We start from the raw sequence: 17,211 nt of genomic DNA, 5'->3' as shown, positions 1-17,211 counted from the left end.
TATTTAGTAGCATCCCTCACCTGTAGTCACTAGATGCCAATAGTCACGGCCCCTCCCAGTTATAAAAACCAAGCCCAGCTCTGGATATGGCCAAATGTCCCCTGGGGTCCAACTGCCCCTGGTTGAGAGCCACTTCCAAGGAGTGGGATGCTGGCATGGGTTCCCAGTGCCAGAGAAGCTCACAGCAGAAGAGAAGGGGCCACCAAGAAGGTCACTGCAGACAGATATGTGGAAGTTGAGATCCCAAACATAAGCAGGTATTGGCTAGGAGAGGCTGGTTAAGTGGAGTGAGGAGCAGCTGGTACCAAGGAGAGGACAGCACACCCTGAGGCAGGAACAGAAGAGTGTGTGTCCCAAGGGCTTGAGGATGATCAGGATCACAGGACATACACTGTGTGAAGGGCTGGATGCTGAGGAAGAGAATGCAGAGGCGAGGCTTGACAGAAAAGCAGGGCCATGCACTGAGCACCAAGGGAGAAGCTGCATGTGGGAGTTTGGGGTGATTCTAGCTTCTGGCAGGGACAGCAGGGTGAGGCATATGTCACATGTTATGCTGGGAAAGAATCATGAGTAGCTGGTGAGAAGAAGAAAAGATGACAGATGTCATGTTGTCTGTGCGAGCCAGGGGATTCAGAGAGGCAGTCATGTAGGAATGCACAGGAGGCAGCTGGGCATGGACCTGAAGCTTGGGAGACAGATGTAGGCAACGACAGACACTCATTTCCACATCTGAAAATGGGTCTTTCCTTGGTGCTCTGAGCTTTTATATTGTTTGATTTGTCTTGCAAGCATTGGGGATTGAATGCAGGGCATTGAGCATGCTAGGAAACCTCTGAGCTAGGTCCTTACCACTTTCTAATTTTTTAATTTAATATTTAAAAAACTTATGTATTACTATGTATTACTATTATTACTCTGTGTGTGTGTGTGTGTGTGTGTGTGTGTGTGTGTGTATGCCCACGTACAATGCACCCAGTACAAATGTAGAAGTCAGAGGACAACTTTTAGGAGTCTGTTCCCTCCTTCACTGTGGGGACCTGGGATCTAACTCAGATCATCAGGTTTCCACAGCAGGGGCTTTTATCCACTGAGCTAGCCCCTTACTTTTTATTGTTGTTGATATTTTGAGATAGAGTCTCTCTATGTATCCCTGGCTGCCCTGTAACTCTCTATGTAGAACAGGCTGGCCTTAAACCCACAGAAATCTGCCTCCATCTGCCTCTGAGTGCTGGGATTAAAGGCATGCACAGCTACACCCAGCCTGCTCCTTACTTTTAAATTTTTATTTTTTGAAACAAGGTCGAATGTATCCCAGGTTAGCCTCCAACCCAATATGTAGCAGGGGCTTGCCTGAACTCCTGCTCCTTCTGCCTCTGTATTTTAAGGGCTGGGGTTGCAAGCATGTGCTGTCAGGCCACACATATTCTTTTGTTTGGAGACAACATCATGCTAAGTTGCCCAGGCAGGCTTTGGACTTCTGATCCCTCAGCCTCCCGAGTAGCTGAGATCATAGGCCAGTACCACCAGGCCTGTCTTTGCTCTGAGCTGCCTAGTGGTTCTGCCACTGGAGAAGACCCTTGGCAGGAGACCAGCAGGTATCTCTATGAAGCCAAAACCATCCCCAGGGAAGCCCCGGGATGTCACCATGGCAACAACTCTCATTCCATAAACATATTAACACTAAGCTAAGAAATCAAAGTGAGTTGTTTTGTTTTGGTTTTCAAGACAGGGTTTCTTTGTGTAGTTTTGGTGCCTGTCCTGGATTTTGCTCTGTAGACCAGACTGGCCTCGAACTTACAGAGATCCGCCTGGCTCTGCCTCCCGAGTGCTGGAATTAAAGGTGTGCACTACCACCACCCGGCCAAAGTGAGTTTTCTAAATAGAGAGGGCTGGATAGAGAGATAGCTCAGGGGTTAGGAGCACTGATTGCTCTTCTAGAAGACCCAAGTTCCCAGCATCCATAGGGCAGCTCACAACAGCCTATAACTCCAGCTCCAGGGGACCCGGTGCCTTTTTTTCTGGCCTCCATGGGCACTGAATGCACATGTACACAGACATACATGCAGGCAAAACACTCATACACATAAAATAAAATATTTTTAAAATAAAATTAAAAATGTAAGAAGGCCACAATTAGCAACTTAATTAACAGTGCTGATTAAGTTCACTAAATATTCAGTGGGGAAAGTAACAAACAGTAATGTGGCTGATTTCCCTAAAAGTTACATTATTCCTAAAATCGTTATTTTGTCGGAAGGGTAAAGAGTTACATAAAGCCAGATGGCCAGACTGATGGTGGTACACACCCTTGGTGTTGGGATTACACGCTGAAACTCCTTACTGCCAGCAGGTGGCAGTAGACTTGGTGTTTGTCTGTCTGTCCCCAGCTCACACTCACCTGATAATTGTCTGTGGCATCCCCCAGAAGCCCACCAAAGGTGATGGCGTTGGTGATACAGCCGAGGTAGATGAACAGAACAGCCGAGATGGACTGGATGTGGAAGCCGTCATAGAAGTCACTTGGGAACCAGGGCAGCTTCCTCTTGACATCCAGGCGAAGGCCCCCAAAGAACCTGCTTGAGACAGGCAGGAGACTGCTTTTCTCTGCAGGCACCCAGAGGGGAGGGGATGCCTCCAGGGCCCTACAGAGTCTGGGGTGAGGGGCAGGGGTAGATGGAGTTGCGATCTTTCTACCAGAACACTGAGGATCAGACGTGATTCACGTAGGCCTGAAAGTTTGCAGTCAGCACTGTCCATACTAGGGAGGGTGGACACAGACTGTCTGAGAGGAGGAAGTCCTGATGGGAACTTCCCTGTGGAGCATACTCCACTGTGATGGCCTTCCTCGAGTTCCTAACCAACCCAAGCCGTACAACACGTGATGGTTAGTGTTAACCGCCAAACTTCACCGAATCTAGAATCACTCAGGAGATGGGTCTCTGGATATGCCTGTTGGGGCTTATCTGGACTTTGGCAATTGAATCGGAAGACTCCTTTTGACTGAGGTCGAGGCTGCTCCCTGGGCAGGGGATCTGGGACTGAACGAAATGGAAGAATCGAGATGAGAACGAGCAAGTATTTACTGTTCTGCTGCCTGGCTGTGGCTGCAGTACGACCAGGTCTCTCCTGTGGCTCTGACCCCCCTGACGTGATGGGCTGTAACCTAAACTTCTAGCCAGAATACGCCCTTTCTCCCTGAAGTTGCTTTCGTCAGAGTGTCTTATCACAGTGAGAAACTAAGACACAGCACACAGCTGTATCCCCCAAGTCATCATTTACACAGAGCCTTGCACTTCTAGACTTTCCTAAATCTCAATCAACCTGGGAAACTCCAGGAGCAGCCAGGGAACTCAGGCCAGGACAAGTTCCTCTTGTTCCCCCCAAAGAAGAGAAAAATGATGCTTTTAAATAATACGCCTTTAATCCCAGCACTCGGGAGGCAGAGCCAGGCGGATCTCTGTGAGTTCAAGGCCAGCCTGGGCTACCAAGTGAGTTCCAGGAAAGGCGCAAAGCTACACAGAGAAACCCTGTCTCAAAAAAAAAAAAAATAATAAGATGTTTAAATGTACTATTATATATTAGATTATACTTCTTTTAAAAAGATACATTACATCTCCAACCTCTGGTGCTTGTGGATATGGTTTTATTTAGAAAGCCTTTGGGTTTGGGAATGCAGCTCAGTTGGGAGAGTGCTTGCCTACCATGAATATGGTACCTGTGCATGAGGCCCTGGATTATAAGCCAAGCATGGTGGTGGCTGTGAGTTCAGCTCTGGAGGGGGTGGGTTAGGGGCATCATCGGTTCAAGGTCATCCTCTGCTGTAGTAAGCCTGAGATCAGCTTGGGTTACATGAGACCACACACACACACACACACACACACACACACACACACACACACACACAAAGTTTTTGCTGATGTGATTAAGTTACAATGAAGTCATTAAGAGTGGGCACTGATTCGGCCCTTAGAGAAACAGGGCAATACTACCCAAAGACATCCACACAGGGACAAGCAAGGCCATGTAACAACAGAAAAACTGAGGGGATTGCAAGTGCCAAGTTAAAGAGTGCCCTAGATGCCTGGCTGCCATTAGAACTCCAAGGAGGCTCTACCCACGGGCTCACAGGCAGTGGTGCTGGCATCTTTATTTAGAGGGTCGGGTTGAGACAGGGTCTCATATTAAAACCCAGGCTGGCCTGGAACTTGCAGAAATCCTCCTGCCTCAGTCTCTCCAGAGCTGGAATTACAGGTAGGGTCCACCATGCCCTGCTCCCTGCTGACATCTCCATTTCAACCTGAGTGAAAATGGATTTCAGTAGGTCTTACACTATCTTGTTTGTGGTACATTGTTTCTGACACGGGTACCAAAGGATGTCTACAGAAAAGTTTGGGTTCCTCCTTGTGGGTGGGGTCCTTCTGTTCCTCTTACTCAACACAGCTCAAGAGTCAAGAGGAGCTTCACTAGAGTGCAGAAGGACTGCAGTGGTCACACTCTGTCTCTAGAGGGCGCTGCACACAGGATTGCTAACAGGACCGGAAGAAGGGAGGGTTCAAGACTGCAGGCTCTCTGCCGGGCATGGAGGGGGCACCTTCCGGTCCAGATCAGCTCCTCTCCGATTTCATGCATAGCTGGCATCTCAGCCTCGTCGCCACTGCCCACTCCGCCGGCCCCGCTACCTCCAGCCCCTCCGCCACCGCCGCCTCCTCCAGCCGAGGCACCGCCTCCGCCCGCAGAGCCGTTCATCTGGCCCAGCTCTGCCAAAGAGAACACAGATTTCCTGGAAGAGAAAGTGGGGGGTAGGGGAGATCAGGGCTGGGAAGGGCCCAACCCCGCAGGACTGTCCCTTTCCCACCTCCAGCAAAAAATTACTAAATATCTTTTGTTTTCTTTTTCAAGACAGGGTTTCTCTGTGTAGCCCTGACTGGCCTGGAACTCTGTAGACCAGGCTGGCCTGGAACTCACAGAGATCCACCTGCCTCTGCCTCCCGAGTGCTGGGATGAGAGGCGTGCGCCACCATCGCCCAGCACCTAAATGTCTTAAGTGGCAGGGAAATTAAGCTGGAGGTGGAAGGTGGCTCAGCATTTAAAGCGTTTGCCACACAAACAAGAGGGCCAGAGTTGGGAGTCCCAGAAGTCATGTGAAGGTCGGTCGGGTGGGCAAGGCAGCCACTTGTAATTCCAGCACAGGGGAAGCCTGGAACAAACAAGACTAGCCTAATCTGCTAACCTGGGCTCACTGAGAGACTCTGCTTCAATGAATAAGGTGGAGAGAGCAATGAAGAAAATCCCCAGATATCAACCTCAGGCTTTTACACATGCACCCACACATATTCAAACAAGACTACACACACCACACACCACACACATGCACACACACACACACACCACACACATACACACATGCACACACACACACACACACCACACCACACACCACACCACACACATACACACATGCACACACACACACACACACACACACCACACACCACACACCACACACACACACACACATACACACACACACCACTCCACACACATACACACATGCACACACACACACACACCACACCACACACCACACCACACCACACACCACACCACACACATACACACATGCACACACACACACACACACACACACCACACACCACACACACACACCATACCACACACACACACATACACACACACCACTCCACACACATACACACATGCACACACGCATGCGCGCGCACGCGTGCGCACACACACACACACACACCCTACACACAAAGACAGAAAATGGTTCAGTAATACCTACACAGACCCCCACCCCTGACTCCAGCTGTTCACAGGCAGCCCTGCTGGCTTCTGATTTCTTACAAAGAGAATAAAAGGCTGATGTGGAGCGCCCTCTGTTGATCTCATCCTTAATACACACCTCTTGTCAGCCGAGGGCACCTTCTTGGGCGGCTCAATTCTGATGTTCGGATCCCATTCTCCAGGGGGAAGGACAATGACCTCATCTAGAAATTCGTCAATTCCTGCAATCAGATCTTCCCGGTTCCGGGCTTTATAAGCCACATCGCTGAAGAGCTGGGGAAGAAAGTAAGAGGAAGAGGAAGAGGGAGGCCTCAGCTTGCCCCTCACATCACAACTGTTTTTAAAGGAGCCAATTTTAGTCATTGCTCCGGATGCCAACTTGATTTCAGTGGGTGGATGAAGACAAAAGACAGCAGGGGACAATAGGGGACAATAGGAAAGCGCCAGTTCTTAGAGCAGGCCGTCACCTCAGATTTGAAACCCAGGTCGCTGTACTTCTTTAGAGACAGGCAAGCATAGAGAATAGCTTATCCACCCGGGACTCTTGATTTGGGCTATCTAATATATTCACTTCTTTCTTTCTTCCCCCTCCCCCCTCTCTCCTCTCTCTTTTTGTTTTTAAAGACAAAAAGTTTCTCTATGTAGCCCTGGCTGTCCTGGAACTCCCTCTGTAGACCAGGCTGGCCTTGAACTCACAGAGACTCGCCTGACTGCGTCTTGAATGCTGGGATTAAAGACATCCACCACCTTGGGGAGCTCTCACACTGAGCTTACGTTGCTGCACCTCCATTCAGCTCCCCTGAGCCTTCATCACCTCCCTTTGTCCAGAAGGCGAGCATCCCAAGGTCATGCTCGTCTACCCGCTTCCTGCTCACCCTTGGCTTTTTATCTGCAGAGCCTGTCTTAGTTCCCCCAGGCAGCTAGCTCATAGCTGATTTTATTTTTTATTACTTATAATGATAGAATATATAATAATAATTTCAATATTGCAGATCTGTCCCACTCACTAGATAGTGCTCCTACATGAGAGGGTCTGGGTCTTTCCCTGGATCTCATAATCCCTAGGTCCCTGGTACACAGCAGGGGCTCAACTGTGCCTGTTAGAAAACTGGTAGTGAGGGGGGGTGGGGGAGGCTGTGCCAGGACCACAGCTATTAGCACTCAATTCTCACTTACATCATCCACCATGAGGGTCGCAATGGCTCGGCCAATTTCATTATAGGACTTTGCTCTCCCAGAGGGTCCCAGAAGAATGAACAGAAATCTGCAAAGAAGATGGAGGAGGAAGAAGAAACAAGGAGGGAAAAATAGAAACAGGTGAAGAGAAAAGTTCTTTGGCCTTCAATGTATCCATTAACTTTTTAACTTCCCTCCTTTGAATCTTTTAAAACTCATCATCATTATTATATTAAATTATGTGTATGTCTGTATGGAGGTATGTGCACCTGAATGCAGTGCCTGTAGAGGCCAGAAGAGGGCACTGGATTCCCTGAACTTGAGTTACAGGTGACTATGAGCCACCCAACATGGGTGCTGGGAACTGAACTCAGGTCCTCTGCAAGAGCAGCAAGTACCATTAATCACTGAGTCATCTCTCCACCTCCTATTACCGGTTTGTTTTTGTTTGTTTTGTTTTGTTTTTTGAGGCAGGCTCTCACATAACCCAAACTCAAACTCTTTATGTAGTCAAACTCTTTATGACTTTGAACTCCTGATCCTCCTGCCTCTTACCTCCCAAGTACTGGGATTACAGGCAAGCGCCATAATGCTTGGCTCTTGCTTTTTACATTTATTTAGTTAGCTAGTTATTGTATGAGTGTGTGTGTGCACATGCCCGGCACACAGGCCACAGCCAACATGTGGAGTTTTAGAAGACAGTTTACAGGACTCAGTTCTCTCCTTTCATCATGTGGGTTCCAAGGACTGAACTCAGATTGTCCGGCTTGGTGACAAGCGCCTTGACTCACCGCATCATCTCACTGGCCTCAGAATCTGCCTTTCATTATTTTACTTGTTGAAGAGACATTTCTGCTTCTGCCCCCCAACTAGGCATCCTCACATTTGCATTGCTGCCCAGACCACTTAACAACTTCCTTCCTGGCCACTGCCTCCCCACAGCCCTTCTCTTTTGTGAGGGTCTCACTGTTGACCTGGCTGGCCCCGAACTCTCTATGTAGAGCAGGCTGACAGAGATCTGCCTGCTGAGTGCTGGGAATAAAGGCGTGCACCACTGTGCCCGGTTCCGTAATAATGTAAAAGGCCATCCCTGCTTGCGGACTTCATGGGGACTGGCTCCCTGGAGACAGGTGTGGTGGCACTTTTCGGTGACTCACCTGGTGGGGACAGGCACTTCCGTCACCCCTCCCAGCATGGCAGACTGGACGAGGCGAACAAATGCAATGAACGGTTGGTCCAGGAAGTCCACCTCGCCCACAAGCACGTTGGAGGCTTCCGAGTCCTTGGGGATCTTCTTCATGAATTTGTTTTTCCGCTGCTCCGGGAGGAAAAGGACACCTCAAGAAGACCTGGCATGCTCTGACTCTCCCTTCAGAGAACACGATTTCTACAGCATTATCAAGAGACCGAAGCAAAGGACCAAATATCCGCTCCAGCTCTGTAGATGACGAGACTCAATGTTTGTTAACCTGGGACCGATTATGCCTTCATAGATGGTAGGATCCAGGCATGAACTAGATCCTAAGACACTCCACTGCTGTGGGAGCTGAGGGGTCAGAGAAGAGCCCTGGGATTGCTGGACCTAGCTCCCACCTACAACCTCCTTTCCTGGAACTTAGTGGTAAGCTGCCCAGACCTCCCTCCAGGCCTTCACCTTCGGTGGTTGAGAGAAGTCGGTTATGATGGTCTGTTTGCCCTGTGCCCTGCTTCCTTACTCACAGGAATCTCTGGACCAGTCTCCAAGGGTCCAAGGAGACTTCTCTGCTTCCAGGTTCCTCCCAAGGGGACCTCCTGGGGAACTCATAGTTCTTAGACTTTAAAACTGAGACCGTGAAGGGGATCCCACTCCAGTGCTCTTGGCTACCAGCAGTCCAGGGCAAGGCAAAGAGATGGAGTGATCGGGCCTAGTGTCCCCAACATGTCCTCTACTCAAACTATCCCACCCTCTGTCTTTATGACTTCTCTTCAGAGCCATCCGATGATGGAAATGTCCTAGGGAAGGTTACTTCTCAGTCCTGGGGGACTTCTGGTCCCTTGCAGAGAGAGGTTCCCAAAGCTTTCTGCTTCCCTGCCTGCCTCTGAATCCAGGGCAGCGCTGTCCTACCTGGTCCGTGTTTGGGGTATGAGAGATGTCATTCATGCTTCTACTCTGGGCGTGATCTAGGAGAGACAGGAAAGCAAGCCTATCAGGGGAAGCCAGGCTCACCCCAGTGCTTTGCCCTCAGCCCTGAACTATGCTTCTTACGTTCATAACTGCAGCACTTCCCTCAGGTCTACAGCCTCTTCATCTGGCATTCCCGCTCTCCTGCCCTCAAGGGCAGCTTGAGTGAATAAGCAGCCTGACTCTAGGCTGTCTACTCATTTCTCAAGCGATGGCATGCTTGCCTCTAGCCTTTGGCCCCACCTTCTCTGCCCTCGCTGAGATGCCTACCCCAAGTACAGCTCTATGCCAGGCTCACATGGGAAGAGACATAGAGATGTATTTTCAGATGAGGTGCCAGGCATCACTAGACTGGAACTTGGTGAATGAGACCAGTTCCATCTCTAGCCTCCTGGATCCATGAGAGTTTTTAAAAAACAGGCTGGCAAAGTCCACGGGGAGACAGGGCAGTCCAGGCACTGAACTGCCAAGAGTCCCTTCCTCTGGAAGCCATTCTCATTTCCCATTAGCAGTGTGGTCCAGTGGGCATGCTCAGCCCTATGATTCCTTGGCTTTGGGCCTGTGGCCCTGCCTTACTTCTACAGCACTGCTCTCCTCCTGCTCACTTCCCAGGATCCTCTTCTGCTTGGCTCTCATGGGGCTTTGTTTTGGCTGCTATTCCCTCAGAAACCTCTCACACTTCATCACTGTCAATCACAGTCACTCCTATCGTTTCTACTGTGTGCGTGCGTGTGTGCGTGCGTGCGTGCGTGTGTGTGTGTGTGTGTGTGTGTGTGTGTGCGCGCGCGCGCGTGTGTGCGTGCGTGTAACGACACACAGAATGCATAGTGCATCTCAAGTTCCACTCTCTTGAGATTCATAACCTCGGAGCAGCCCCATCTGGTACCCCAGTTCATTATCTTCCACCAAGTCTCCCGGAGACCTTATCCCACTCAGCACTCCCTCCGCCCCCCACTGGCCACTCAACATCCTGGGAGGCAGTCCTGGCTCCGCCCTCACCCTTCCCTCCTGCTTCTTCCCTCCCGCTTCCCACTGGTTGTTACCGGCTACTTCCATCTCTCCCCTCTGCTCCTGAATGCATGCCCTGCCTCTTTATTCTTTCTCAGACGGAAGTCTGACTTTAGCACACACCTGTTCCCAGATCTCCAGCGGGGCCCCCCTCCCTTACCTTCAGAGTGACGTCTTGGGGGTTGTGACTAAATGCATCAAACCTTCTTTTGTCTGACCCTTAACCTTATGCTCCTGACAAGCTGAGTGGATGTTTTTTCCTCAACAGCAATTTCCATCAACTGCTGTTTGTGCCCTGGGGTAAAAGTTCCCCCTTGTTCTTAGAAGCCTGCTTCTCTGACCCTGGATTTAACCATGGCTTGATTTCACACCGATCTTTGGGCTGCCTCCATTACAAGATATTCTAATGAAACATTGGTGGGTTTCTTTTCTGTTCCGTAAGGCTCGGCTGTCTCTTTCTCTCCGAGGCCTCCCCACATCATCTGTGCGCTGGGCCACCTCAGGGAGGCTGATGTACCTGGGTACATATGATCCAGGTCACACAAAGTAATAATCACTTCCTCACCGGGCGGTGGTGGCGCACGCCTTTAATCCCAGCACTCAGGAGGCAGAGCCAGGTGGATCTCTGTGAGTTCGAGGCCAGCCTGGTCTACAGAGCGAGATCCAGGAAAGGGGCAAAGCTACACAGAGAAACCCTGTCTCGAAAAACCAAAATAATAATAATAATAATAATAATAATAACTTCCTCACGCCTCCTGTCTAAGGGTGCTGCTAACAAGAGGGTCTCTATACACAGGACTAGTTGAACAGAGCTCTTTCCAGAGCAACTTTCTGCCTACTGACCACTGCCCCCTGTCGGCCATATAAGAAATAACAAGGTCAGGAGTAGGTGCTGGGGTGTGGGGGTTACTGACAGGAATCAAACATTAGGACAGAGGGGGAAAGACTGGGCCAGGCAAGCACCTGCTGCAAAGACACAATGGTGGGCCAGCTCTTGCGCTCGTGCTCTTCCTCCCTCCCTCCACCCTCCCTCTCCCCCCCCCCCACATAGAACTCACTCTCAATCCTCCTGCTTCCAACCCCAGAGCGCTGAGATTATAGGTCTGTGCCACTGTGCCCATAGCGCACCTATTAACCACAAATGAGCTTGACTGTGACCTTTGACCTCACAGTCCCCTGATGGTTGCTACTGACCACGCTCATGTTTCTTCTTTGTGGTGATGAGGGGTGTCTTGGGTGCCCTTCAGCAAAAGACTTAGGTGACTGTTTGTTTTGAGACAGAGTTTCACTGTGTAACCCAGGCTGGCCGGGAACTCACTGTGGTGTAACCCAGGCTGGCCAGGAGCTCACTGTGGTGTAACCCAGGCTGGCCAGGAGCTCACTGTGGTGTAACCCAGGCTGGCCTGGAACTCACTGTGGTGTAACCCAGGCTGGCCAGGAGCTCACTGTGGTGTAACCCAGGCTGGCCAGGAGCTCACTGTGGTGTAACCCAGGCTGGCCTGGAACTCACTGTGGTGTAACCCAGACTGGCCAGGAGCTCACTGTGGTGTAACCCAGGCTGGCCAGGAGCTCACTGTGTAACCCAGGCTGGCCAGGAACTCACTGTGGTGTAACCCAGGCTGGCCTGGAACTTACTGTGGTGTAACCCAGGCTGGCCAGGAGCTCACTGTGTGTAACCCAGGCTGGCCGGGAGCTCACTGTGGTGTAACCCAGGCTGGCCGGGAGCTCACTGTGGTGTAACCCAGGCTGGCCGGGAGCTCACTGTGGTGTAACCCAGGCTGGCCGGGAACTCACTGTGTGTAACCCAGGCTGGCCCTGAGCTTGAGGCAATCCTTCTGCCTCAGCCACTGCACCCAGCAAGGCTTCTATTTCATTTTGCTTGCGGTTTTGTTGTGCTGAGGATCAAACATGGTGCTTTAAACATGTTAGTCCAGCTCTCTACCACTGAGCCGCAGCTCCAGCCCCAAGGACCTGCCTGTAACACCATTACTAGGAGGGATTCCCACCAGAAAACAGGGCAAATGATGGAGTTGGTGAGAACAAGAGTTTTGACCGAGATCAACGTGCCTAGGACGTGAGGTCCGTGCTGATGATGCCAGGGCTCGGGTGAGCTCCATGTCTAGCAAGGGCTATTACGGTGATAAATCAGACCTTGGGACAAGGGGAAATCTGGCTCCTCCTGGTGATGTCTTGAGAAAGCTAGATCCTGGGTTCTGCCTCCTCCATCTACGGATGTGTGGACTTCCCACAGCTGTCACGGCCAGTGTGCTGCTGTGCCTGACCAGCAGAGAACACTCACACAGATGTCCATAGCTGGTGCTTTGCCGAATCCTCAGGTCCTCGGTGGAGCGGTGCAGAGTCGGGCCTGCCGAGGGACTTCTGGCCGAGCTGCGATCTGGAAGGGGAAGGAAGGCATGCGGTTCCAGTTTCCTTGCGGCTGCAGCCTCCCTGGTCAGCACAGGGGCCATGCAGTCACCGCAAACTAAACAAAGCTACCACAAGACATCTCCCCTTCCGAAAATAATTTTTTAAGATTATTTATTTATTTAGAAGAGGGCATCAGATCTCACTACAGATGGTTGTGAACCACCATGTGGATGCTGGGAATTGAACTCAGGACCTCTGGAAGAGCAGCCAGTGCTCTTAACCTCTGAGCCATCTCTCCAGCCCCCCAAAAATAAGTTTTAAAGGAACAGTGTGAATAAGATTACACAGGGCCGGGTCTGGAGAGATGGCTCAGTGATTAAGAGCACTGGCTGCTCTTCCAGAGGACCCGGGTAAATATGTGTACAGTTGAAAGGGAGACAGAATTCACAGTTGGTCAAATCAACACTGGCTGCAGCAGGCTACCTACCTTTAGAATCTCCGATCCTGCCACTCACTGGCTTCTGTGTTTGTCTTCTGGGATTACCAGGGCTAGGGCCTTCAGACTTCTCAAATACTGAGATCCAGTAGCTAGAGTGAACAGTCTTCTCTCCCCAAATGGCCCCAGGCTTTACTAGTCATAATGACACTAGAAGCCAGGTATACAAGCCCTGGCACACTTGAGGTGACCCCAATGCTCCCACCACCAATACAGGCTGTGAGCCATCTGTTCCTAGGAACTGCTATGCTCTGGTGTCAGGGACAACATGGAATATGGCTGGCCACCCCAAGGACTTCCAGAGAAGGTGGCTGGAAGAGCCTCAGAACCTCAGAACCCCAGAATATCTTCAGGATTGTAACGTCAGATACTTCCAGCCACTGAGATGGGCTCCCCTGGCCACATGCCCTGTGCCCACCAGTGAATAGCCCTACTCACGTGTAGTGGAGACCGACTTCCCAATGTCTGCTAGGGAGAGGTGGATGGGCTTCTTGGTTTGGTGACGATGCTTCCTCAGGAGCACGTAGCTGACCCTTTCCCGGAGCTCTGGTCGCAGAAGCCCATCCTCTATCTGCTTCTCAATGACATCATCTGGATGAGAAACAAACAAGCCAGACCCATGCGGGACAGAAAGAGCCTAAAGCTTTGGGGGCTTGGTTCTTCCCTGCTGTTACTGGGACTGAATATGGGCAAAGGGATGAGGGGCTTGAAAGTCGTTCTGCTCTGCTTTGCCACTCACTGTGGGGACTGCCACCCCCAATCTCTTCATATATAAAGCTGTGTATACATCTCCAGGTGTGTGTATATGTGGACAGAAGTTTGTGTTCTTTCTATACTTGTTGTGAATGAAATAGGACCTTTGAAAGTGCGCCAGGATGCTGTGTTACATGACTTTCATCCCCCAAAACGAATTCTTTTTTAGAGAAGAAATAGTTATAGCAAAACTAAGTGCACTCGATAGAATAAAAATCACAAGATTGTTTAGGGATGTGAGGCAAGCCAGCTCCTCGTTTGACACTCCAATAAGTGGGAGCTGGTTTGCTAAAGAAGAAAGATTGGAGCCGGGCGGTGGTGGCGCACGCCTTTAATCTCAGCACTCGGGAGGCAGAGGCAGGCGGATCTCTGTGAGTCCGAGGCTAGCGTGGGCTACAGAGAGTGAGTTCCAGGAAAGGTGCAAAGCTACATTGAGAGACTCTGTCTTGAAAAAACAACCAAAACAAAACAAAAACAGAAAAAAAAAAAAGAAAGAAAAAAGAAGAATGATGGTCCATTTTCCTCTGAAAAGAAACAAGTTGCCATGGCAACAGTAGTCTCTGCCCATTCAAGGATGGGCCTGTCTGCTGCCTCACTGGACCACATTCCAAGGATGCTCTTCTCCTAGTGGTTGGAGGTCTGCGTAGTGTAGAAACTAGGGCATCTAGACCACTGCCTAGACAGCTTCAGAATCAAAATTCATCTCTGTAGAATCAGGCGAGAGTTGAATTGGCCAGTCACATGGCCTTGCAGGTTGACATGAGGCTGGGGGAATTGCCCTAGTTTGTGCGGACCACAGCAGAGATGCCTTGGCCTCACCTATAATCTGCGGTAGGGAGCTGCTGTCCAGATCCAGCAGCACCGTCCCTGTCTGCAGGCAGGTGCGGAGCTCAAAGAGGCTGTGCAAGGACAGTGTGGACACATGGGGCTTGCTCCAGCGTTCTCCTCCTTCCTCCACCTTTTCTTCAAATTTTATCCACCTGGAAGAGATAGGAACAGGGCTGAGCATGGCCAGAGTCCTCAGGGGGAGGCCTCTCCCAGGTCTCCCCAATAGTGCTGTACAAAACTTTCCTCTGAGATAGAAACATTCCATCTGCAGGAAGGTCCTTAAACAGGAAGCAGACAACTCAAAATAGCTTTAGGAAGTCCCTGAAACAGACCAGATTCCCTAAACAATAAAAGCTGAGAGTCCCTCTCAGATGAGCAAAGTTGAGCTGGAAAGGAGATTCTCAGACAAGCCAAGCTACCTGAAAGAGAAAGAAACCAGCTGAGCTGCCTGGAAGAGGTTTAGACCAATTGAGTCACTTGTGTGCATGTTTGCCTGTAGGCAAATGCACTGTGTGCATGAAGTGCCTGCAAAGACCAGAGGAGGGCCTCAGATCCCCAGGAACTGGTTACAGATGATTGTGAGCCATCATGTAAGTTCTGGAAACCAAACTCAAATCCTCTGCAAGAGCAGCCCCTGCTTTTAGTATTTCTCCAGCCCCTCATCTTGTAGTTTGTTTGTTTGAGGTAGATATTGACCAAATTCAAAGAACAGTAATGTACCAGGAAATATATTTGTCATAGAGCACCAAAAGACTACCATTTATAACAAAACTCCTTCCATTTAATAAGAAAAACTCATGAAATGAGCCATTCCTGGGAGAAATGATGAGGAATGAAAATATGGCCGGTTACTAGTAACCTGGGCTTTTTAGTTACTACAAATGCAGTAACACCTTCATTTCTCAGACTGCCAAAACTAAAGACCGGGGTTGGAGAGATGGCTTGGATGAAGGGCTCTCACTGCTCTTACAGAGGACCTAGGCTCAGTTCCCAGCACCCATGTCATAAGAACATTTGTCTTTAACTCACTCTGGTTCCAGGGGATCTGGCGCCCTCTTCTGGCCTCCACAGGCACTGCATACACATGGTGCACATACACACATGCAGGCAAACACTCATACATATAAAATAAAATAAATAAATCTTTTGTTTTTGTTTTTGTTTTTTTGAGACAGGATTTCTCTGTGTAGCTTTGTGCCTTTCCTAGATCTTGCTCTGTAGCCCAGGCTGGCCTTGAACTCACAGAGATCCACCTGCCTCTACCTCCCAGGTGCTGGGATTAAAGGCATGCGCCACCACCACCCGGCAAATAAATAAATCTTAAGAACAAACTATAAAACCACCACTAACAACAACAAACCTAAAAAGACTGACAATGTTCTGTGTTGTTAAACAGCATGTCACAGTGTACCAGAGATGTAGCATTAACCAATTTCTTTCCATAGTTAGTGTATATACCTTTTGACCCAGTGGCTGTTTCTAGGGGTATGACAGGCATGCAATCCCAGGCCTACTCCTGTAAAATTAGTACAGAGGTGCTTCCTACAGCTTTGTATGCTAGGTGAAGAACTGGTTTTCAGTTGAAGCATGATGAAGACCCACAGATGTAAATAAAAAGCATAAGTGAAGGAGGACTAAAGAGGTGGCTGAGTGGTTAAGAGCACTTGTAGAAATTCCCAGAACCCATGTCAGTCAGTTCATAACTCCCTGTATGCAGCTCCAGGGAAATCTGATGCCTCTGACCTCAGCAGGCAATGGCACATATTCCCTGGCCACACACCCCCAAAGCACATAATTAAAAATGATAAAAATTTGAATTTAAAATACTCAGAACGGCCTAAGAAAGATCACCATAGACCAGCAACATTGGCCTCAGAGGCACAAGATGGAGATACGTGCTGGCCAGAGGTAAAAGCACGGGTCCTAAAAGCCCACTTAAAAGCACGATATAAAAGCACTGCAATCCGCATGCTCCCAAGGGAAGATGGGCGTGACGATGGGAAGCCACGCCCTGCTCTGAGCTTAGCGGAAGATCCAGCACGGGGATGCGATCTACAGCAAGAGGACGTGGAAAGCCGGTCAGTCGGGACAGTCGACGCAGCCTCTCCGATTACAACTGCCAGGGATAACCGCGGAGGGGAAGGTCGACTAAACATGATTTCAGATGTGTATCTTTCAACGCAGAAAGTCTCTCTGTGTGGCCCTGGCTGGCCTGAACTCACTGTGTGGGCCAGACTGGCTTTGAACTCACAGAGATTCACCTGCCTTTGTCTCCCAAGTGCTGGGATTAAAAACGCGTGCTGCTACACCAACCCAACCAGCTGTGTTTTTAAAACAATAGGTGAGCTGATCTAAGAAATGTGGGCGCTGCTGCACAATCTGATGAAATGAATGAACTCTTGTCATTTCTTTTTAGATATTGCAATGATTTCATTGTAATTACCTTCATTTTATTTTAGAGACTGGATCTTGCTCTGTATGTAGCCCAGGCTGGTCTAGAACTTGAGAACTTCCTACCTCAGCCCCCCAAAGCTGAGATTTCACACTTTTCTTACCAGGCCAGCCGGGTGACAGTGTTATTGCAGTTACACTAAAAGGTGACCTCGTATGGAGA

At 49.9% G+C, this 17,211-nt stretch overlaps 1 protein-coding gene across 1 annotated transcript in view; it reads right to left on the bottom strand.

Annotated features, from left to right (window-relative positions):
- The window catches only part of Slc4a5 (solute carrier family 4 member 5), a 64,791-nt gene that overhangs the window by 32,664 nt on the left and 14,916 nt on the right, over positions 1–17,211 (bottom strand). The window contains exons 2-10 of the mRNA XM_028871327.2: positions 14,589–14,749; positions 13,455–13,607; positions 12,453–12,548; positions 9,089–9,144; positions 8,142–8,299; positions 6,985–7,072; positions 5,927–6,081; positions 4,592–4,780; positions 2,399–2,573 (exon numbers count right to left, since the gene is read on the bottom strand). Coding sequence (XP_028727160.1) covers positions 2,399–2,573; positions 4,592–4,780; positions 5,927–6,081; positions 6,985–7,072; positions 8,142–8,299; positions 9,089–9,144; positions 12,453–12,548; positions 13,455–13,607; positions 14,589–14,749 — 1,231 coding nt within the window. The remainder of the gene's footprint in view (positions 1–2,398; positions 2,574–4,591; positions 4,781–5,926; positions 6,082–6,984; positions 7,073–8,141; positions 8,300–9,088; positions 9,145–12,452; positions 12,549–13,454; positions 13,608–14,588; positions 14,750–17,211) is intronic.

Source organism: Peromyscus leucopus, chromosome 3 (genome assembly GCF_004664715.2).
Source record: "Peromyscus leucopus breed LL Stock chromosome 3, UCI_PerLeu_2.1, whole genome shotgun sequence".
Classification (NCBI taxonomy): Eukaryota; Metazoa; Chordata; class Mammalia; order Rodentia; family Cricetidae; genus Peromyscus; species Peromyscus leucopus.
The sequence above is the reverse complement of the archived record's forward strand: the minus strand, read 5'-3'. Positions and strand labels throughout refer to the sequence as shown.